This window comes from Anguilla anguilla, chromosome 16 (genome assembly GCF_013347855.1).
Source record: "Anguilla anguilla isolate fAngAng1 chromosome 16, fAngAng1.pri, whole genome shotgun sequence".
NCBI classification, from domain to species: Eukaryota; Metazoa; Chordata; class Actinopteri; order Anguilliformes; family Anguillidae; genus Anguilla; species Anguilla anguilla.
In genome coordinates, this window is record NC_049216.1 from 7,517,791 (window position 1) to 7,541,372 (window position 23,582).

Here is a 23,582-nt window from a genome sequence, read left to right on the forward strand (position 1 = left end):
CAGCCAATGGACACAAGCTGCATGCATTGTACAAGCTGAAGCACAAGGCTCTAAGATGTACCAAACACAACAATGCCAACTTACCGGCCTATCTTTCTCAGCCTGCAGGGCATGGAAATTGCTCCTAAAGCTACTCGACTCCTCAATTTTCCCAGGTGCGGCCTCAGCAGGGCTCACCCCTTGCCTGGCCTCACACACCCTCTTTGCTCCTGCGAGCTCCTGCATCAGCCTGTCCCTGTCATTCTGAAGGCTGGCCATTGACTTGGAGAAGGCCGTCAGCTGTTTGCCGTAGGTGTCGTTCTCGAGCGAGAGCCGTCGGAGCACCGCGTCCTTCTCCGACAGGGCTCTGGACAGCTCGTCTATCTGCCGGAGCAGCTGAGAGTGGGCGTCGGCACTCTGCAAGGCCGAGAGCTTCTGGGTCAGAATGTAGCGGTCTTTGTTGAGGCTGCTGAGCTCCGAGTTGGCTTCGCCGAGCTGATGCTCCAGCTTTCTCGCGGCGGATGCGCTCTCCCTGAGTTCCTCGTCGTATCTGCTGCGCAGAACTTTGAAATCCTCAATGAGCTGATCTCGGTCGTTCTGTAAGGCGGCCATAGCTTTCCCCAAGGACTCGTGCTGAGACTTCAAGTCCTTGCTTTCGTTCTTGGCACTGAACAGCAATTTCTCAGTCTGTATCAACTCCCTGGCCAGCTCTGCCACCCTTTCATCTGCCGACTCCTTCTCGTTTCTCATTAGATCCACTTCTCTTTCGAAGGCATTGAGTTCACTGTTGTACTTATCTTCCGCCTCACCAAGCTTCCCCTCGGTTTCGCTCTCCAGCTCCTGCATGTTCTTTTTCAAGTCATCGGTGGCCATTTTTTGGGCGAGCAGTTTTTGCTGGAGGTCGTTACATTCCGCAGCTTTGGCTGCAACAGCCTGCTGCAAGTCGGCAATCACTTTGCTCTCATTAGTTTCAGATTTCTCCTTTCTCAAGGCTAATATACTGGCTTCCAGTTCGTGAACCTGAGTTCCAAGTTCGGAATTATGAGATTTTAAGGTGTTGTTATCCTCCACCTCCTTCTGGAGATCAAGCTGCAACTGCCGAAATTGTCTTTCAATGGCAACCTTTTGATTTTCAAGAGTTTTAATGGAATCTTCTCGTTTCCTGAGGAGTTCTTTCAATTGGTTGTCCTTCAGTGACAAGACCTGATTGAGGTCTTCTCTGTAACGGATCAGCTGTGCTTTGAGCATGGCATTCTCAGAATTCAAATCGTCCATCTGATGAAGAAGAGCCCTGATCTCTCCCTTCAGGCCCTGGCTTGCACCCAGTTCCTCCTTCGCTAAACTGCCTTCATCTCTCACGGTGCTCTGACGCCGGGCCTCCAAAGCCCTGCACTCCGCCAACAGACGCTCTCTCTCTGCTTGCAAGGATGCCACGGAGCTTTTGAAGGCCTCCATCTTTTTAGCCATTTGCTCCTTCTCTTCAACAGACCTTTCAATTTTGACCTGCAGAGCTCGGACTTTGCTCTCTAGCCCCCTGAATGTCTTGTCTGCCATTTCTTTATCACTATATAAGGCACGTAATCTTTCTTCGTAATTTTCTATTTGGGCCCGGTGATGTTTCTGCAGCTGTTCCAGATACTCTGAAATTTGCCCATCCTTTGAGGAGAGCAGCAAGGATATCTCAGTGTCTTTATTCTGAAGAAGCAATTTCAGCTGTACTGAAATTACCTTCTGTTTCTCAAGATCATCCTGAAGCTTGTCATTTTGTGAGAGCAGCAGGAGAAGCTGTGACTCTGTGTCCAAAAGCTTCCTTTCCACCTGGGTAAAGCTTGACTGCATGTGTGAGGCTAAGTCAGATTTGTCAGTTAGCTGTGTGGTCAAGGAACCTTTGTCAAATTCCAACTTCTCAATCTGTGCACTTTGTTCCATTATTTGCCTATTTAGTAAATCCACATTTTGGCTTAGTTCAGTATTTCTTACCCCCATAACAAATAGTTGCCTTTGTTGTGCTGTAGCTGCCACTGTGTACTCATTAAGGGCCCTGTCCTGCCTTGACTTTGTTATCTGTAGCTCATTTACCAACTTGTCCTTCACTCTTGCATCCTCAAGGAGTCTCTTTATTACATAACCCTGTTCTAAGAGCTGGCTGTCTTTCTCTTGTAAAGTCTTTTGGAATGTAACATCCCATTTCTTTACAAGATCATCGCCCTGTAGACTAATAGAAAGGGCCGAGAGCTTGGCTAAGTTTGTCTCAGACTCTCTCTTAAGTGTTTTCATCTGTAAATCTTGTGAGTCTAGCTGCCTTTTTAACTCTATGACTACCTCACTATTGCTGACTTTTAGACCCTGGAGCTCATCGATTTGATTCTGGAATTCAGCAAGCTTTCCTTTATAATGCGCCATTTGCTGTTCTGCAACTCTTTCCAGAGCTTTCTCATGTTCCGTCATCTTGATTTCAGCTTGTTTATCTTTCCCTTCAATTTCTTCTTTCAGTCTCTTGTTCTCAGAGTTGATGCTTTCCAGTTCTTTCCTAGATTCACTGAGCTGGTTCCTATATGACGAAAGTTCTGCTTCAAGATGCCTCACCCCTTCCTCAAAGCCTGATATCTTCTCATTCACTGCCTTCAGATTTCCTTCCACCCGCTCACGTTCAGCCTCTGAGAGTTTCAAAGATTTTTCCATGTCAAGTATCAGCTCCTGGTACTTGATGCAATCTTGTTGAAGCTGGTTGATTTCATGGTGTTTTTCTTTCAATAGCTCCTGAAGCTCCTTTTTTATGTTTTTGGATCCCTCATTTCCTCTCTGTATGACTTTCAGCTTTTCCTCAAACTCTTTCACCAACTTCAGCTGCTGCTCTTCCTTCTCTTGGGAGAATCTGGACTTTTCCTCTTTGCTCTCAGACAACTGGGTCGAGAGTTGCACATTCTGATCTTGCATCACACTGAGGGCTTCTGTTAACTCATCAATTGTCTCTGAATTTTTAAGGAGCAATGTCTCCAAATATTCATTCTCGTTTTTCACTTTGTCAGATGTTTCCTGAACATTCTCAAGTTCCTCCTGCAAAAGAGTTTTGTCATCTTCTAAAATCCTCACTTTCTCATTTAAGCTGATAGTCTCCTGCAGGTTTTTACTGACAACTGCCTTAAGTTCAGTCACAACCATGTCATTTTCATTTAACTCAACTTCATGGTCTTTTTGCAGCTGGGACAATTTTTCGAAAATATTTTGCTTTTCATTTTGAATGAGTTCAACCCTTTCGCATGTGGCTACAATTTCTGCCTTCTGACTCTCAATCTGAGCAGTTAATGAATCGTTCAAACTAAGAGCCTTATCCAGCTTTGACTGCAGATTATGCTCACTCGCCTTCGATTCACTGTGCCACTGCTCTAATGAAGAACTTGTTGTTTTTAACTGTTCTGCCAAGCTGGAATTTTCGTGTTGAATCTCATTTAATTTCACCCTAAGATCTTCTGATGATTCTTTCAGATTAATGATCTCTGTTTCAAGTTCACTATTCCGGAGAGTCAACATTTCAACCCTGCATTTTTCTTTCTCATCAATTTCTTGCAGGTCATTTCTAATCTTTTCATTTTCTTCCTCGAGCTCTCGGATCTTCTGCTGTTTAGCCTTGGCAAACTTCTGCATCTTTTCTTTCATTTTCTCATTTTCTTCTTCCAAGTCATTGATTTGCTTCCCCACACTTTCCTTTTCTGATTCAGCATTAAGTGCTTTTAAGAGAAGCTCTTGCTTTTCTTTTCGGGCTGTCTCAAGTAGTTGTCGCATTTTGTCCATTTCATTGCTGACGTTCTCATAAGCTTGTAACAGAGATTCATATTCCTGTTTCAATTCGGCGTGTTTTGATTTCCACTCGGACAGGTCCACAGTTTGAGAGTCTTTGAGGGACTCCATCTGGCATGAAAAAGCCTGTTTCTGCTGAGTGATGTTTTCTATTGTGAGTTTAAGGCTTTCGCAGGCAGCAGAAAGGTTGTGGTTGTCACTCAAAATCCGATCAATCTCTGAAATTATTTTTTCTTTTTCCTTGCTCAGAGACAAAACTGAATTTTCCAAGTCATCTTTTTGCTGCTTCAGTTCTGCAAATGACTCCTTCAGGCTTGAAGATGACCGATTGATCTCTTCTTTTTCTGAGGACAACATCTGAATTTGATCCTTGAGAGACCTGTTCTCCTTCATGACTTCTTTTCGCGATATTAAGGCTGCCTGAAGTTTCCTAGTGACCTGCTCGAGGGATTTATTTTCATCTCGGTGTTCCTCTGTTTTGCTTGTTTCCTGCTTCTCTGCAGACCTCTGCTGCAGTTCATTAACTCTGACTTTCATCTTTTCCAGTGCCACCTCATGGAGGTGAATTTCTTTTTGCAGCTGTTGTTCCAAAGAAGCAATAAGTTCTTCCTTTTCTTTAATCAAACAATCTCTCTCTTTGAGGCTTGCCTCAAGTTCTTCAGTGTAGGACTTTGACTGGATCTCATCAACTCCCATAAGTGAATGATTATTCAAGTTCTCCTCTTGCATAACACTTATTTTTTGAAGAAGTTCATCCTTTTGTTTTTCAGACTCACTGAGTCTCATTTCCAATGATCCTACGACTTCTTTACATTCTTCCTTTTCGGTCTGCAATGTCTCCATGTGCAATTTACAACTTTCTACTTGAGCCTGAGACTCTTTCCAATAAGACTGGGATTCTTCAAGTTTGATTTTCAAACATTCCCTCTCCTGACAAAACTGGTGTTGAATTTCTGTTAAAGAGTTTTGGACGGTTTGAAGCTCCAATGACTTTTGTGAAATCACAGAAAGTGCATTTTCAAGCTCTTCCTTCATCTGACTGTTGGATTGAAGTAGCGTTTTATTCAGTCTGTCCAAACTTTCAAACTGGTCTCTCTTCTCGATTTCAACTGCCTTGAGAGCACACTGTAGTTCCTCTACCAAAGCTTCTGACCTTCGTAGCTGTTCCTGGAGGTCCAAATAATCTTGTTCCATTGCCTTTATCTCCTGCTGCTTACTGTTCTCGTTTATCTCGGTTTCTGCTTTTTCAAGCTCAGATTCAACCAATTTCATTTTTTCTGTCAACTCTAGTGAACTTTGTCTCAGGTCAAGCAGAAGTGCATCTTTACTTTCCATTTCTGATGTTATATTTGCCAGTATGTTGCGAAGCTCTTCCAATTCCGCTTCTTTCTGTGATGCCGCTTGTACTTGGCTTTCCTTCTCTGAGAAGGACAGAATGAGTTCTTGCATATTCTTTTCCTTTAATTCAATGCAACCTCTAAAGGAATTTACTTCATCCTGGAGGGAAGCTATAGCTTGTTGCTTGTCCTCTAGTTCTTTGATTTTCTCATTGTATTTAACCTGAATTGCGTCCATTTCATTTGTTTGTTGAGAATGTTGTTCTAGAAGCTTGTTTAAATTTTCGTTTAGCTCAGAAATTTCCAGGGCGTGCTTCCTTTCATTTTCTTGCAATTTCTTCATGGTCTCCTTTCTAGCTAGTAAAGCTGCATGAGCCTTTTTTTGCAGAACTGCTTTTTCTTGCTTTACTTTCACCAGCTCATTTTCGGTATCAGAATTTGCAGACAGAGAGGTTGCCCTTTCAGCCTTCAAGCTTTGCTCTCTATCAACCAAGTCCTCTTTAAATTGTTCCAACTTCTGTATCATCTCACAGCGTTCACGTTCAAATGCTTCCTCTTTGTCGGCTATACCTACTTGGAGATGTTCAACAAGTTCACATGTTTCCTTAAGTGACTGGACAGCAATATTCAAATTATTCTCTTGCTCATTGAGCCTTGTTTGTAAACATTTCATATCATTTTGTAGCTGTTGCACAAGTGCTTCCTTCGCAGAAATGACCTGGGAAAGCTCAAGGACTTCATTGTCTTTTTGTATGATCTGTTCTTTCAAAAGACTAATGTGAGCTTGGTACTCTTTGGTCGTGTTCTCTGCCTGTGATGTTACTTCTTGGAGCTTATCATGCAAATTGGACATTTCAAAGCCATTCTTCCCACACTCTTCTATTTGCTTTTCATACTCCTCTATCTTCTTCAGCAAGTCCTTTCTCACTACCAGAGCAGCTTGGAGTTTCTTCTTCATTAGGTCTTTTTCTTTGGACAACTGTCCATGTTGAATTTTCAGCTGTTCATTTTCCTTGACCAACTGCCCATTCTCCGATTCCTTAATTTCAATTTGAGCCTGACAATGAGACAAGTGAGTTTTGCTCTCCTCCAACTGTAGGGCGATATTTTCAATTTCCGTAACCGAGCAGCTCTGGGCATTCTGCAGGCTTTCCAGCTGTGACAGGAGCTGATTCTTTTCCTCTGTGTGCCGCACCATTTCGTTTGATGCCGATACCATGACCTGGGTGACTGAAGCATCTTTTTCTCTCAACTGCTGACTAAGTGTTGCAATCAGTTCTTTTTGTTGGCCTACCTGAATGTCCATACAACTAATCTGATCTTCTTTCTTTTTGATTTCACTCTGCAGACTTGCCTGGTTAATACCTGCCATTCTAAAATTTTCAGAGTCAATCTCCATCTCTCCTTGTAAACGTTTTACCTGCTCTTGCAGTAAACAAACTTTCTGGTTCTCCTCCTGATATTCTCGCTCCCTTTCAAACAGTTCACTTTGTTTTTGCTGAAGTAAGCATGCAGCTTTGTTTAATTCCTCTTTCAAACACTCTACTTCAGATTTGTGATTTGTATTTAACAGTTTAATTTCAGATTGTAAAGAAAACTTTTCTTCCTCCAAAGCAACTAGTCTACCAGACATGGTTTGTGAAAATTCAGAAAAATCAACATCACTAGACTTTTTACTTAACTCAATGTCTCTCAATGCATTCTCCCGGTCTATTAAAGTCTGCCCAAGCTGTAAGTTCTCATTTTCTTTTTTCTGTAAAGCTAAAAGTGTCTCCTCTAATTTATTTTTATTTGTTAAAATCTGCTGACTCAAGTCTTCAGCTGTCAGTTCCTTCTCTTTAAGATGCTCTGAGCTGACTTTGAATGCAGTTGTTATCTCCACAAACTTTTCCTGCAAATCATCCAGATCTTGTTGCAGTGCCTGGATTTTAACATCTTTTGTCTTAATCTCATTTTCAATACTTTGTAACTGCTCAATTATAAGCGTCTTATCTTGTTTCTCCCTATCAAGGACAGACAACCATTCATTTTCAGACTCTTGAAGGGTTTGTGCTACCTTTTCCACTTCTAATATTAATCTACTGATTTCTCCATCCTTGTCACTAACCTGCACCTGAAGACGTTCCTTCTCTGTCTTCATTTTCTCCAATGCTTCATTCATGCTACTGTGTTGTTGCTGACTCTTGAAACTCAACTGCTCCTGGAGTATTTGCAACTGGCTGTTGTAATTCCTTACAAGTTCCTCTTTTTCATTCATAACTTTCTTTAATTCTTGCTGCAAATGTTCTTTTTCACTGGCGGACAAACCCAGCTGCTGCTGAAAATGCTGTGCCGCCAGACTGCCTTCTTCTCTTAGCTTTTTATTCTGCTCGTCCAGTTTCTGCATTTCTGCAACCAGGTATTCTGCGTGTTTAACTTGCGCAGAATACTGATTATTTATTGCATGCAAGGCTAGCTCTCTCTGCTCAATATTCTCAGTCAACGCATTCATTTGTGAAGCAACCTGAAGGTGCTGCGACTTCAACCTCTCAATTTCAACAGTCAAAGAAGCTGCATTTGTTTGATGGGCAGAAAGAGCATCCTCCTTCTGCTTTGAAAGTCCGGCATTCGATGCTCGAAGTTGCTGAAGTTGGTCTTGAAGCAGTGCTACTTCATTTCTTAGGGCATCAGCAGTATCTCCGGCAGCATGTACAGCATCATTGCGGTCACTGAGGGCCTTGTTGAGGTTTTCCATCTCTTCATTCCTTTGGGAGAGCTGCATTTTAACTTCATGAAGCTCTTCCAAATGGGCTGCGTACTTTTCTTGCAAATTTAAAAAGGCACTTTGTTTCTCCTCTTCAGTCTTGTTCAGTTCCTGAAGCTGGCCCTGCAGCTGAGATACTAACTCTGTGCTCTCCATAAACTGGGCTTTGAACAAGGCCGCTTCGTCCGACTTCCCCTGGAAAGCTTTTGCCTGCGCGGAAATTCCAACCTCTTTGTCCTCAAGGGCTTCTCTAAATTTGACTATTTCTGAGGATCGAGCAGAGAGCTCAACTTCCAGCTTAGACACGGTTTCTTGGTGTCCAGCAAGTTGGGCTTTTAAGCCATTGCATTCGTCTTCTTTGGCTTTGATTTGCACCTTCAAATCTTCACAGTGACTGAGGAAGCTGGTCTGAGTTCCCAATACTGCCTGCTCCTTTTCTTTCACCATTCCCTTTAGCTGAGCTGACTCTGAGGTCAAGGCCTCAACTTGGCTTTTAAGCTGTACAGCCGAACCCTCCAGCTCTGCGACCTGTGCCCTTAACCGCTCACTATCTTTCACTTTCTGCTGTAGGTAAGACTGTTTGTCAGTGATCCCCATGGTTAGCTGGTTATTTTTCTCTACCATGCTCTGCAGTTGAGCCTGAAGTTTATCAACGATCTCTGCATTTGCATCATTTTTGGTTCTGAATACTTCATGTTCTGTTGCCGACTTATCTTTTAACTGTTCAAGCTCCTTCTCCTTGTTTTTCAAGGACTTTTCGACATCTTGCAGAGATTTCTGCATGTTCTTCATTTGTGTCTGCAGCTCAATGACAGTTTCCATCTTTTGGTTCAGCTCATCTTTCCCCTCCACTGATTTTACTTGCAACTGCTTTATGAACATTTCTTGTTGATTCATAGATTCAGTTCTCTGTTGTAATGTCATCTCTAAACTTTCCCTCTCTAAACTGACAGCTGCCAGCTGTTCGGTTAAGGAAACAATATTGTTATTTTTGTGGGAGAGCTCTGACTGGAGAACAGCAATTTCTTTCAGCTTTTCAGACACCTCTGCAGTCAAATTCTGACCTTCAGTTTTGATTTTGCCGTTTTCCTCATTTAGTACCTGCATGCGGTTCTTGAGGTCTGCAATAACATCCTCCCTCTGAGCCACCTGCTCTCTTAGCTTGTTGCTTTCTGCGACCTGATTTTCCAGGCTTGTTTTCAGATTCACATTTTCAGATTGCAGCTTTAGCAACTCTTCATTTGCCACACTCAGCTGACCCTGAAGCGAAACTATTGACTTGTTGCTTTTGCTCAGTTCATCAAAATGGCCTTGACACTCCTGAGCTTTATTTCCAAGAGACAGTTCTTTGACTTCCAGACTCTGACTCAGTCTGGTGCACTCATTTTTGAGGGACTCCAATTCACTCTCCAGCTGGGTGACAGTCTGTTTCTGCTGAAGACTTTCATTTTCCAAGAAAGTGCATTTGGAAGCCATCTGTTGCAAGGTACTGTCTTTCTCCAACAGTCCTGATTTCAAAGCGGTACTCTGCTCCTGAAGAAGGGACAAAGTCTCTTGAAGTTGCTCGTGTTGGCTCTGCTGCGTTTCATAAAGTGCTTTTTGATCACTAACCATTTTCTCTTTCTCAGCAACACTAGAGTTCAGTTGATCCACCTGAGAATTCAAAAAACTGATCTGCTCTTGTAAATGTGCCACAGATTCTTTACTTCCAGCGAGCAATGTTGTGAGATGACAACACTCATTAGTTTTTTCCAGCAAATTACCTGAAACTGAATCGTTTTGCTTTTTGAGTTCTTCGGTCCTAAGAATGAGTTCTTCCTTTTCTTTCAGCAGTCCCTCAATAGCCTTACAATTTTCAGAATACTGAACCTCATAGGCAGATATTTTACTTTGTGCTTTTTTCCTTTCATCTAGTAGCTCTGACTCGGCTATATCCTTATTGGTGACCTCCTGCTGCAGTACCTGAATCCGCTCATCGAGTTTAGTCACTTGCACCTTCAGGTTTCTGTTTTCCTCAAGAGCGACATCTGCCTTCCTTCTCATATCCTCCACAAGCAGTTTCTGTTCAGCCAGTTCTCTCTCTTGGCTCTCAATAGCAGCCTGCAGTCTCTGGTTATCCTCACATAATGCCTGAACTTGGTTCTGAAGACGAACCACTTCACTTTGCCTGAAGTTGTTCTCTTCTTTCAGCTTTTTGTTATCAGCAACCTGATTTTCAAAGGACACTTTCAGATCACTATAAGCAGATTCAAACTTAAGAGAATCTCCACTCACTACATCCAACTTGCTGCTCAGTGAATCAACGGACTGCCTGCTCTTGTTCAGCTCATCGAGATAATTTTGACATTCCTCAGTCTTACTTTTCACAGTCAGTTCATTTTCCTCCAGACTCTGTTTCCATCTTGTACACTCAATTCTGAGGGATCCAGTTTCACTCTGGAGGCCAGAGATGAACTCTTTCTGCTGGAGGATTTCGTTCTGCAAGGTGGTACATTTCGCTGTCATCTGCTGCAAGGCATTGTCTTTGTCCATCAATGTGGCGCTCTGCTCCTGAAGCAGGGATACAGTCCCTTGAAGTTGCCTAATCAGGCTTTCCTGCTCATCACACTTTGCACTTTGATCAAAGGCAATCTTCTCCTTTTCAGCCACACAACATTTGAGTTGCTCGACCTGAGAATTCAAGAGGCTGACTTTCTCCTGGAAATGTGCTATGGACTCCTTACTTTCAGAAAGTAATTTTGTGAGTTGACCACATTCGTTGGTTTTTTTGAGCAAACTCTCCGAAACGGTGCTTTGGCTTTGTTCAAGGGCCCTGCTGAGCTCTTCGGTCCGTACGGTCAACTCTTCCTTTTCTTTCAGCAGCTCATCAATGACTTTGCGGTCTTCTGAGTTTTGTGTCTCAAAGGAAGATATCCTGCTTTGCATCGTGTTCTTCTCCTCCATCAGCTCTGACAGGGATCTCTTGCCAACTGTGACTTCCTCTCTTAGTTTCTCACGCTCCTCTGCAAGTTTACTGATTTCAGAGCGCAAATTCACATTTTCCGCTTGAGTCGCAGCAGTCTTTTCATTTAAATCAGCGACAAGCTGCTTTTGTTCCTTAAGTTCAATTGCTTTTCTCTTGAGAACAGCTTTAAGTTGCTGATTTGCACTTTCTAGGGTTTTTACACTAGTTTCCAGTTCTGAGGTATTTTCAGATTTACTCTGGAGTTCCTTCTGTAGCCTCTCATTTTCAGAATCTCTGGCCTTCAGCTCCTGATTAAGTTTCAGTCTTTCACCTTCCGTTTCTTCCTGAGCGACACTCAGCTTTTGCTCCAGCAAGGCTATTGTTTCCTGTTTCTCCTTTATAACCCGTTCCTTTCCCACCGCTTGCTCCTCAAGTTGTTTGGATAAGGCCTGCAGCTCCTTATTGTGTTTGTCCACATCGGCAAGCAGCTTATTGCGTTCCTCCTTAAAGGACTTCAGCTCTTTTTCATACATCTGTTCTTTATCTTGAAGTTGACCCTGCAACTTTTCATTGGTGGCATTTGATTCTGTCAGCTGAGAGAGGAGGGCCTCAGACTCCTGCAGCTTTTGAGAAGACGCCGTCACCTGCCCCTTTAGAGAAGAAATCTGGGACTCGCATTCCGCGAGGTGACTGTGATGGTTCACATTCAGCTTCTGAATTTCCCCACGAAGACTTTGGATGGTCTGGATGTCCTCCTGGGCTTGTTTAATAAGTTCCTCAGTTTCCTTCCTTTTTAGTTCTTTTTGCTCCTTAGCCTCACCCAATTCGCACTCTGTGCTTCTGAGCTGTTCCAGTAAGTCTGTTATCTTTGCGTTCAGGGCTTGCTGGTCAGATGACTGGGAGTCTTTTAAAATCTGAGATTTTTGCTCTGCTCTGGCCAAAGCAGTTTCAACGTGTACCAGGGCCTCCTCTTTGTCCTTGATCTCCCGTTTCAGCTCCAGTACTTGCTCAGCATATTCGCTCATGTTGCTGGAAAGAGCGGAGATCTCCTTGTCCTTGTCGGCAAGTGTATCCTTGAGGTTGTCAATCTCCCGCTCACAGCTTTGAAGGTCGTGGATCAGCTGGGCCCGTTCCTCCAAGTGGGTGGAGTTCAGCTTGTCCAGCTCATCGTTCGTCTGATCCAGATCACTTTGCAAGGATTCTATCATTGCCTCTTGTTTGTGTGTCTACGGATTTAGAAGGAATACAAGTTACCTACGGCAAAGTTACGAGCTCTGAAAAATTAGCAGCCTCGTTTCAAATGTTCAATAGATGCTAAAACAAATACTGTGCTATGTAATCAACTGGCTACATATACAATGAACTGGTTATATAAGTAGCAAAGCTAAGAAGCTAGCACTGACCCTGAAGAAGTATAACCATTCCCTATTTATGTTAAATATTCACATACATAAAATTCATTAACAAGAATATGTAACACTGACAATATGGATGAACCCTACGGCATGCAACATACAGCTGGTAAAAAATCATGGGATGTATGCAAACAATTGCCTATTATCTAGCCATCTGCGTCATTACTACCACCAACTTACATTTTAATTATACAATGTATCCATGGTTACGCAGTACATTAAAGGGAGCCAAAGATGACATAAAAGCACTGAAACTGCAGTCATGTATTAAACGTAACACTGGGAACAATATCCAGCTGAATAGCGCCTTGAAAACACTTGGACTGTAATTTTTCAAATGATAAGTCAATAAACGAACAATCCATAACAATACAGTAGGCCAGGTGTTCAGAATATCACAAAACAAAAGCTCTCGTCAGGCTTGCGTCATGATATTTTTGAGTGTACTGGTGCATGCTTTTTAAATGTAAATTCACCTTTTCCTTTAGTGTGCTCAACTTCTGTGTCAGCTCTGCGACTGACGTCTTCAACTCAGAACACTGCTTCTCAAAGGTGCTGCATTTCTTAGTAACTTCAGTCAACTGGAAAGATGACAAAAACCACATTCAATACAACACGCGCCATTTTATCAGAATTGAGAACGGAAAAAACGAAATTAGCGAAAAGGTTTCTTACGCTGTGCTCTGTTTGAAGCAGCCTCTCCGAGACCTCCCGGTGCTGGACCTCCTTCTCCTTCAAAGAGTCCCGGAGGCTGTCGATGAGCTCCAGTTTCTCGGAGGTTTGGGCTAACGTGTGCTCCTTCTCGATCAGCGACGATTCCAGGCACTCCTGCGTTTCGCTCAGTCTAACGGTCGCCACAAGGGGAAAGGGGTTTCAAGGCCTACGCCACGTTGCCGCCTTACCTTCGCCAACCTGGGAAGACCCGCTTTCGCTTCACCCCAGGGCAAATTCAGGTTTTCGCTGGGTCCACATCGAAAAGTGCAACTCAAGCAGAACAAATACTGAAATGGATTTACCACGAGGAGGAAGAACTTTATTATCCCACTGGTTAAATTCGGCCTTTTAAAATTTTGCACTCACAAGCGTACAAGCCTTTCTTTACCGAGCTGACAGTAATTTTGGTATACTCTGGAATTTAAGGACATATGGGGGAAGCCATGGATGGAGAAAGGGGTTTTGAGTGAGGTATAATTGGAGTAGGAAGGTGTTTTAAATTTTAAAAAAAATGTTTTATGAATGAGCCATTTTCTAGCGGTGTATTAGCGGTCGGTAAAAGCAGGGGGCCGGCCGGAGCGTCCGCTCACCCTTTCAGCTGCTCGTTCAGGCTGGTGACCAGCATCTGGTGCTTCTCCGCGTCCCGGGCCTGCTGGCTCCGCAGGCCGGCCAGCTGGGCCTGGAGCCGCTCCGCCTCGTTCTGAGGAAGAGGACGAAGAGGGAGTCCGTTCAGACGCCGCCGCGAAGGCGCGACCGGAGCAAACTCACGCTCAGCCCCCACCGCAGGCACTCTCAACTCCAACACACACTCCCTTCTCTCTGCTTCCCTTTACACTTTCTTTTTTAAACTTAGCGTGACAAACCACACAGCATAAAAGGAACCCACTTCCGCCTTCTCAGGTTGTCCAGTTTTGATTTATTCCTTTATTTAGTGCAAAAATCATATTAATTTCTGACAGTTGTTTGTGGAAAAACATTCGACTTGGCAATGAATTTTGAAACCACGTAGCAGTGCACGCTCCTTTTATGTTGGCGAACACAAGAAACGTTGACTTATTACACACCCAAGTGAGGTGCGGGGAAATAAAAAATAAATAAGTATAAAATCACCCACATATTAAAGGGTCAGCTGGAAGCGGTTACACCCTTGTGGATGTGGACAAGACACCGTGTGACAAACAACATGGCGAGAGCCAGCGGTCCACCTGGAGGGCGCTCGCTCTCCCGCACGCACACCGACACAAACACACCTGAGATACCCAAAATGGCCGACCTTCTTCATCTACATCAAACGTCACCTGTGTTAGAAGGGCCTGTTACAAAATCCTTGTTTTCCAGGGAGAAAGTCAAGAATGTCACCATGAAGTTAATGTAATTTCCCGATTTGCAAAAAGGGATTTCAGTTTAATTAATATTGCAAAGAAAAAATGTATCGAATAAATGACATGCTAAGCACCTTGAAAGTATTAGTGTTAGGCAGAGATTTTTGCACCAGTTGCTGGCAGTGCAAAAGAGCTTTATAAGAAAATGGCTGTTGGGTGATAAAGAAGGCCCGTGTACCTGAAGGGACTCTATTCGGGCCTGGAGCTGCAGCCGGTCCTCCAGGTCCTGGCAACGCTCCTCCAGGCCCAGGATCTGCTCCTGCAGCTGGTTCCTCTCCAGCTCCAGCTCCTCCACCACCGACCTGAGGCCTAGTCCTGGGGACGGGTTCACACAAGCCCGAGTGACTCAGAATTCAAATCTCACGTTACCTCAGACGACCTTCGCTGGGCAAACCACTGAACTAACGTTATATCGGTCTTTATTATCTCATATTCATTTTCCAGTACAGGGGTGCACAACAAGGATCATTTCATTTAAGGATTTTGTGCCAAGCTATGCTCTTAATTATTCAACATTCAATAAGCTCAGTCATATCTTGAACTGACATTTGTATAAGCACCACCTACAGCTGTATACTGATAGTATATCCTTAACATTTTACTGTGCTCACGTGGAGGAGCGAACCAGCATAGCGTATAGAGCGGTCATAAAACTTAAACTAAGGTAACTGGTTGGAACAAAAACCAGAAAGCAGACTAGCCTCCTCTAGGACCAGAGTTGTGCACCCCTGCTCTAGTTAAAAAAACAATAGAAACATTCGGAAAGTGAAAACTATATATATATATATATATATATATATATATATATATAAGCTGAATATAATCTTTACAATGTAAAATGTGAGGTGGGGGGGGGGGTGATTTTAATGTAATGTGGATATTTTATAACCAGTCAACAAAAGTATAGCGAGATACTTCTGCATGCAAGGCTTAATTAAACACTACACATTGTGCCTACATGGAAGCATGCTAGGCCGAGGGTTCTGTGGACATCAAAACAGGCTATTCGCACAGGGTCCGGGGATACATCCGCCTCTGGACAACCGTTAAGGATCAGGAGGGAGGGTCCTAAAAAGTGTTTAATCATTGACTGCCTACATAAACCGGACTGCATACTGCATCCAGCGATGCTCGGACACACAGGCCTAATGAGTGGGCTCAAGGGGATTTCCATTTAGCATCAGCTTGTTAGCGATCCTCAAAAGCGCCTTTAACCAGACGTTTTGATTTCCAGAACTTTCGAACCCTTAACCTGAAGACACGCCTAATTTGTCGAACACAAGGACAGATAAAAAAAACAACAAAAAACAAACAAAACTTACCGCCAATGCAGCGTGTCGCTCGACCGGACTTACACGGCGGGACTGACACAGATCAATGCACTCAACACGGACTACGGTCTAAAAAAACCAAAACTAGGCAGTTCATCCAGCACGCACATGCTTAAAATAACTTCTACGGAAATGACAAAACAAAAAAAAAACAAGAAATGGGTCAACCAAAGGTCAACTACACAATGGTTTGACGCAGGTTAGATTAAAAAAAAAACCCACGAGTGTTATGTCAAACAGAATTAAATGACAAGAAAAAAAAGGATAATCAAAATACACATGGAACGAAGAATGTGCATGCTACAATAAACTGTCTAGTAGGTTTCACACCTGCATCAGGAGTACTGTACTCTGGCCACCAACCTCCCATGTTCTCCCCGTCCATCGAGGCGGTGCTCTCTAAAGTGCTTTTGGGGTCCTGGAACGCCTGTTTCCTGTCAAACTCAAAGTCCTCCTGGAACACAGAAGCAGGTTTTTGGAAAGCAGTCATTATCAACCCTAAAGGACAAACGTGACAGAAACTGATCGAGATTTTAAACACACATTTAGTCCATCATAGTCTACAAAATGTGATTTTGATCCAGTTACAGCCAACTAGTCTTCAACATTAGAACTTTTTTTTGATGAACTGATTAATTGCAACCAAGAGCCTTTTATATCATGACTCTGTAAGTGCGATTAATTGTACCAAAATGTTTACTCGCGTATAAAAACATATCACACACTCACACACTTTAGCTAGCTTTTTTCGCTCAAAGTCTTGGGCAGTTCGGCCCCAAAACGCGGCAAGTCTGGAGTCAGGCCAGTTGGAGGTGCATAGGAGGCCAGTTGGAGGTGCATATGAGGCGCGTACCTGCAGGCTGCGGGGGGCGGAGTCTCCCGGCTTCTTGCCCCTCTGCGGCCGGAGCCCCCGGGCCTGCGCCAGCTCCTCCTCCAGCTCCTGCTGCCGGCTGGCCAGCGCTGGATCGGAGCAGCCGGGAAAGAACCAGTCATCCTCAATCAGTTTTGTGCCACAGGAAGAGTTCCTGCAGGTCAGTCGCGGCCGCGGCGATGGCGACGGCGGGCGGGCGGGCGAGCATGACGACGCCACCCCCTCCCCTCCCCCGCCCCGCCGCGGCCGACACTGACGCAGAGGCGCGCGCGCTCGAGGGCCGGAAGAGAGAGAGAGAGGGAGAGACAAGGCCCCTTCTGACGCAACGCTGTGTGTGTGTGTGTGACTGTGCATGTCTGTGTGTTGGTGGGTTGTGTGGTGTGCACGTTGTGTGTATTTGTGCGTGCGTGTGTGCATGTGGGTGAGTGTGCAGGTATATGTGTGTGCATGAGCATGTATGCGTGCATGCGTGTGTGTATGCGCGTATGTGTGTGTGCTTGTGTGTGCGGGTGGAGGGTGTGTGTGTGGTGTGCATTGTGTGCGTATGTGTGTGTGTGTGTGCGCGTACGTGTGTCTGGTGTACTCTGTGTGCATATGTGTGTTCGCGTGCGGGTGTGTGTGGTGTGTGCGTTGTGCATGTATGTGTGCGAGTATGTGTGCGTCCGTGCGTGTGTGTGTGCGTGCATGCGGGACCTCTGCAAAGCAGCGTCAGGGTCATAGCCATGCATCGCTTTAAGAAACACAGAAAAAAGCTTGCGGCAAAGTGGCATTCCAAAACCTAATCAGACAAGGCACAGCTCAAGGAGAGACGCGCTGCTAGCAGCTTATCACTGAACACAGGGCAAGTCTGGGGCACCATTTCAGTTCTGTGCCTTGCTCATACGCAGGGATATCTCTCCCACAGTCTACAAATCAGAACACTGCAGACATGAATCAGGTTTATAATACACAAGTCTGCAGATACGTGACTGTGATCCGGGATTCGTCTCATCAGTAATTAAATGAGTTTGCATAATCGCATTTTATTGAGACTTTATTCCAGGAAAAATCTGAAAAAAATACATTCCCATCTGTTTTGTGATGTCAAGGAGATTAATTAAGACCTAGTTGTGCGGTAAGCACGTGGCAGAGAGAAGAAAGGAATTGAAGAGGAACGTGATGAAAGAAAACGATCAATATAGGCCAGGTCCCGACCATCAGCATTGAAAATACACAAATAAATAAGCAATTAGTAGTGTGGATTTGGACGGTTATGACAAACAAAAAAAAATGCTCACCAAAATTTGGGTGGCAGGGAGGTGGAACATGCCTACATTGACCACGAAAGAAAGGATGAGGAGAGACACGGAGGAAGAGGAAACCAGGAAGTAGAGAGAGGCAGGCATGCAACACGGTCTCCCGCATAAACCCGACTACCCAGAAGCTGACTTCCAGTGTCTCTTTGACTCTACTGAGAGGGGTTTTCAGACAGCCTTTTTTCCCCCAAAATGAAGGACCCCCCCCACCCCTCGTTCCAGGCCACACAATGCACAGCCCAAACCCCAAAGTCTCGTGTTAGCAGAGGCTGTGCAGTTTGAGGACTCCCCCCCCCCCCCCCCCCGGAGACAGAGACAGTCGAAGCGAGGCCGTTAGTCGCCGTTAGTCCCTACGCCCCCCGGCAGAGGAAGACCGACGGAACAACACCGCGTCAGGGAGCCAAGCTCGCGAAACCCTTCCTTTCCACAGCGGCGGGCGGAAGCGGAACCCAGCCTAATCGCAGACGACGCGCGGTTTGCGGTCAAACCGAGCGTCCCGCGGTTAGCTTCCCTTTTTTTTTTACGGCGGTGTTTTGGCCAGCAGGAAGCCAGGAAGAGACAGAAACGCGGGACGGCGCGGCGCCCACCGTTACTGCACTGCCGGCGGGTTAGCCCGGTGGAGCAAGGGATGCTGGGAAACCGGCGGGCAGTGCAGCGCAGGCCGACGCCGAGGGGGGGAAGGGGGGGGGGGGGGGTCCTGCATGCACAAAACTGATGGGAAACTGTTCTCCGCGGCTGCCCAATCGCAGCCAGGAGGAGAGGCGGAGTTGGGGGGGGGCGGCCGGGGCTCGAAGGGAGGGGGGCTCGCCACCGGGCGTGGAGGAGGAGGAAATAAAAAAAGAAACAAAATAAACGTCATGCTCAACGGGACAGCAACAATGCACAAAGAAAACCACAAATTCTCAAAAAATTAAGCAAATCATAGTAACGAAGGGAAATGGCCGTTTCTGTCTCGGCTGGGGAAGGGTGGGAAAAACGTGTGTTTCTGTCTTTACCAGCACGGCTGAAAGTTTAAGATTTCTCTACACCAGTGGTAAACATCCCTGTTCCTGGAGATCTACCGTCCTCGTAGGTTTTCATTTCAACCCTAATGCGGCACACATGGCTCTACTAATTATCAGCAAAGATCTCCAGCAGCTAAATGAGGTGTGTGCTGCGTTAGGGCTGGAGTGAAAACCTGCGGGATGGTAGATCTCCAGGAACAGGGTTGGTTGGCACGGCTCTGTGAGACGGGAATGTGAGAAAAGTAAAGTGGATGGTTGTGACACAAAGATGAGATGAAGACACCAGACTTACAAAGATCCTTCTCCGTTTCACCATCAGACAACAGGGGTTAGAAAGAACTTAAGAAAGACTTAAGGTACCTTCAATATCATTCCCCTGTGACACGTCTCCAAAAGATTTGCTGGGTATTTACCAATCTCACTCAATGTCACGTGTGAATTTGAATATGCTACTTGGGTGAGATTTACTTCCCATTTACCTTGTGTTTGAGTACATCTTGAGGAAGACCCTTGGGTTCTGAGTTCATTTCCTGACAATCTGTAGCATAATATCCGTTTCCTACTCAAGAAACAGCTTTATATTGAAAACGGAGCAAGCAGAAACTCTACTTGCTCAGAGAGAAGTCCTAATTGTTAAGAGAAATGTTGAAACTTTTTTATAAATGTACAAACAAAACATTTTTTGATGAAATGGCAAAAACGGAAAGCTATATATTTTTTCAAATATACTGGTTGATTCAGGTTTATGATAAATCTTTCTGGATGACCTACTGTAACTTTCATGAAAACCAATTTCTTTGTTCACCTTTGAAGTAGAGTTCCATTATTGGAAATTTCAGCCTAATGCTTTTAAAACCATTGCCTGGTCAGTCGGTGGTTAATAACCCCAGAGCGGAAGGTTACCCCGGTGGCAGTATCAGATAAAAATACCCCGGGGCTGTTTGGTAACCTGCTGGTGAGGGTGCACCCCCGGGCCCCTGAGGGGGCCCAGCGGCCGTGTCTGCAGGGCCCGTACCTTCTCTCTCCTCCTCGATGTGACTCATCCGCAGGGCTAGGACGGACTTCTCCTCCCGGGCCTGGTCCCGCGCGGACTCCGCCTCCGCCACCATCTCCTGCCACTCCAGCACCTGGCTCTGCAGCTCGTCCGCGCTGCCCGACTCGCTCGTCTGTCGGGGCGGGTCAAAGGTCAAAGGGCATCCGAGGGCACCCGCATGCTTTCAGCGGTATCGCTCTCACGGATTCCGGTAGACGCGTACGTCGTCTAAACATCGGTGGGAGCACTGCTAGGACGGGGGGTTGGGGACTCCCGTTCCACGAAGGACCATACGTCCGTTTCGGGATTCCACCCCAACTCTAAGTGTCAGCTGCTGTTGGCCAATCAATTGCCTCATCCAGTGACATGACTGAAAGTTGAACATGTTTTTTTTGTGTCCCTACACCCTGTATAAAAGCACGGCTGTTCCGCTGTGGCCTAATCTATGCGAACCGAAATCAGGGCGCAGAGCTAATTAGCTGAGTGAGACAAGGTAATTGGTGGAAACGGAAGTTGGCACGAAATCCAGGAACAGATACGTCCCTCCAGGAACGGGACTCCTCGCCCTCGTGCCAGCAGTGCTCATCTGATATTTCGGCAAGTGCCAACAACTGCGTGACCCCCCGAACTGTACATTCCATCTTGTTTTGGCCTCCTGTACATATACATCCTAACTGAAGAACAGTCCTATTTCCAAACAACAGTGCTTACATAATTAGTACACATATATACGGTCTTAATTCTAGAAATGGGATAGTGGATGCAATGGTGAGCTGAACCAATATAAAGGAATCACTATCCACAGCCAAACCCGAGATGACTGGTTCCAAACGGTGACCTCATCTCGGCTATATTCGGCTCAATGTTGGGCTATTAGACGGTGCGCTACGTGCTAAGTGAGTAGGTGCCAGAGTGCTATAAGGCGTGTTACAGGGTTCATGGACCTTTACCTGAGAAGCAGCTCTCTTGGCAACTTGCTCAAGATCTGCCTGCATCTTCCTCTGTTGCTCTTCATAAACCACCAGCTTTGCCACGAGTTGCTCTAAAATGACACGGTTTCATGTCAAAGCTTCATCCGCATCAATGCGACATTCAAAATGCCATTTCAGGAAAGCGCAAACCCTTTCAGTTTACCGTTTTTGGTCTTGAGTTCGTCAAACTGTTCCAGTTTACACAGCATTTCCTCTCTTTCCTCTTCCAGCTCGGTAATGTGGCTCCTTAAGGCATTCACATCTGGACTTATTTTTCCAGACTTAAAAAACAAAAAAAACAAACAGAAAAACAGAAAATTACAATGTGAATGCCAGTAAACCCATCGATGGAGATCAGAAAAATCCAGCAATGACAGCACACTATTTCATTCCCCATGCTCAAAATGCAATGTCACCTCCCTCCCTTACAATCTCTGTCGCCCCCTGCTGGGACGGCCCTTTAACATGTTTTAAAACAAGACCAGGTCAAAACCTAGTATATGGCTGGACCAGCTGACCAATGGCGTAACTTCATAACTCGGCCGACAAATGGTGTAACTTCATCACTCAGTGACTCAGTCACAGATATTCGCGTTTACAGGGCCGGCCCCGCTGTTGCGGTCCAGCCAAAAATAAGCCAAGTATGGAAACAGTAGGTCTAATCCAGGGGCCCTCAACCCTGGTCCTGGAGAGCTACGGGGCCTGCTGGTTCCGATCTTCACTGATGACTTAAAGCAGATTTGAAGCTTAAACCAAAAACCAGCAGACACTGTGGTTCTCCAGGGCCACAGTTGAGGACCCCAGCATGCATTGGGCGAGAGGCAGGCATGCACCCTGGACAGGCCGCCAGTCCATCGCAGGACATGTAAGTGACGCCGTTATGTTGAAATATGAAGAGAGCAGGTTGAGTCTGACTGAAGGTGCCTCCGAGTCTCTCCTACCTGTCCTTTCCTCAGCTCGTCCTCCAGCTGCTTGATGCGGGACTTGGACCAGGCTTTCATCTTCAGAAACTTGGCCTCTGATTTGCTGGCCTCCTCAGCTTTCAGCTTCGCTTGTGCTAGAGAGGGGGGAAGGGGGAGGGGGGAGGGGGGAGGGGGGGGTGGTGGTGCAGTAGGCAACAGTGAAACTCTACACCCATCGAGACTGAAAAAACGATACAAGCCAGAAAACCAAATCCGCGACACAGACGCAGCCTAATATATTAATTATGAAGGGAGGAGAGGATAACTTACAGGAGGAAACGTTGAACAAATATTCAAGATAATTTCAGCAGAAAGGACAGCAGTGACATGAGCATGCACCGACAGAAAATGAACGCAAAGAAAAAAAAAAAAAAAGCAGCACAAATACATTCTCGCACTGTACACTCCAAAAACACAAAACCAAAACAGTCGGACCAAAAATCGATCCATCGTCAACTGAGCAAAAAATACAGAAGCATGCACAGGCATGAGGGAACAGGGAAGACAGATGCCGGAGGAAAAGGGCGAGGCTGGCGCCGTTACCTTGGAGCTCCGCGATCTTCTGCTCCATGGCCATGTCCACGGGGGCGGGGGCAACCTTCAGGACCGCCTCCTTCTTCTCCTCCTCCTCCTCCTCCCGCGGGGCGGGCCGGCTCCTCCTCAGCGCCTCCGCCTCCCGCTCCTTCTCAGCCAGCTCGACCCGGTGCCTCTCGGAAGCCTGGCGTAGCTCCGCCTCCTGCTTCTGCATCAGGTCCCGCAGTTGCGCGCGCATCACGTGCTTCTCCGCGTCCAGCTTGGACTGCGCGTTTTCCTTCTCGCCCTGCAGCCGCCGCGCCTTCTCAAGCAGCTCCTGTGGGGGGGGGGGGGGGGGGGAGCGCGGAGGGAGGGTCAGCGGCCCGCGGTCGATAGCACCGTAACCGTGACGACGCGTTCGCTTCCCTGCTTCTCCCTCACCCGGCTGTGGAGCTTAGCTCAGCAGGCTAGGCGCTAATAACCTGGCTAGCTTAAATACCTCAATATTTTCACATAATTGCACTATTTTAGTTATGCTGAATCAGCTTGGTTTTTCGTATGTTTCGGTTTCTCATTGTTTCTAAACTTTTAAAAGAAATATGTTTTTAAGGCTTGAAATTTGTTACCAGTAAAGACGCACAATTTCTGCACCAATTTCGCCTGGTTCAAAATCTCCACAGTTAAGACGACGCAGGGAAGACCAGGATGTGGGTCCGATTTAAAAGCGAAGTACCTGTGACCGCGTCGCCGAGCGCTTGAAGCCCTTTCATCCTGAGGCGTCTCGCTCACCTTAGAGGGCAATAAAACTGCTGAGATGGCATTTCTTTCTGTTTGGCGTGGGACAGGAGCCTGACGCTGACGCTTCACAGTCTGTGACCGTGAAGCCGAACTGCAGGAGCTCTTGCAAGGCGTCGTTCTCACCTAGTGAAGCATGGCTTGCAAGTTCGGTACCAATTCCCTACAGCTTCAGCAGTTATGTTGTGGTAAGCACTGGACGCTTTGTCAATTTAAAGAAGCCAAGCCCAATGGTGACTGCGGTACTAAGGATGCTCTTTCATTTTAAGGCATCCCTCTAATTTTTATTGTAGGTAAAAAAATTTGAGTCAAGATCTCTTTTCCGCATATGACTTTTCATTTTTGACAGTGAGTGGATCCTCAAATATTCTGTTATATGTAAAAGTTGTTCAAATTGCATGCTTTGTTGAATCTCTAAGTGAAAAGAAGTTAACAAAATCTGAGCGAACTTAAATATGACATATTTCCGTAAACTGTAATGCGCAAATACTTTTT

The 23,582-nt window shown here is 45.6% G+C and overlaps 1 protein-coding gene across 7 annotated transcripts in view; it reads right to left on the reverse strand.

The window, feature by feature from the left end:
* si:ch211-220f16.2 (golgin subfamily B member 1) overlaps positions 1-23,582 on the reverse strand; it is a 40,319-nt gene that overhangs the window by 6,566 nt on the left and 10,171 nt on the right. For 2 of the 7 annotated variants that reach the window (XM_035395973.1, XM_035395974.1), the window contains exons 10-22: positions 22,323-22,629; positions 21,759-21,874; positions 20,981-21,098; positions 20,797-20,888; positions 19,828-19,979; positions 16,497-16,647; positions 15,974-16,097; positions 14,491-14,627; positions 14,181-14,228; positions 13,521-13,630; positions 12,892-13,060; positions 12,693-12,797; positions 85-12,027 (exon numbers count right to left, since the gene is read on the reverse strand). In XM_035395973.1, coding sequence (XP_035251864.1) covers positions 85-12,027; positions 12,693-12,797; positions 12,892-13,060; positions 13,521-13,630; positions 14,181-14,228; positions 14,491-14,627; positions 15,974-16,097; positions 16,497-16,647; positions 19,828-19,979; positions 20,797-20,888; positions 20,981-21,098; positions 21,759-21,874; positions 22,323-22,629 — 13,572 coding nt within the window. Of the gene's footprint in view, positions 1-84; positions 12,028-12,692; positions 12,798-12,891; positions 13,061-13,520; positions 13,631-14,180; positions 14,229-14,490; positions 14,628-15,973; positions 16,098-16,496; positions 16,649-19,827; positions 19,980-20,796; positions 20,889-20,980; positions 21,099-21,758; positions 21,875-22,322; positions 22,630-23,582 lie in introns of all 7 variants that reach the window. The other 5 variants (XM_035395976.1, XM_035395972.1, XM_035395975.1 and 2 more) reach the window with 5 other exon arrangements.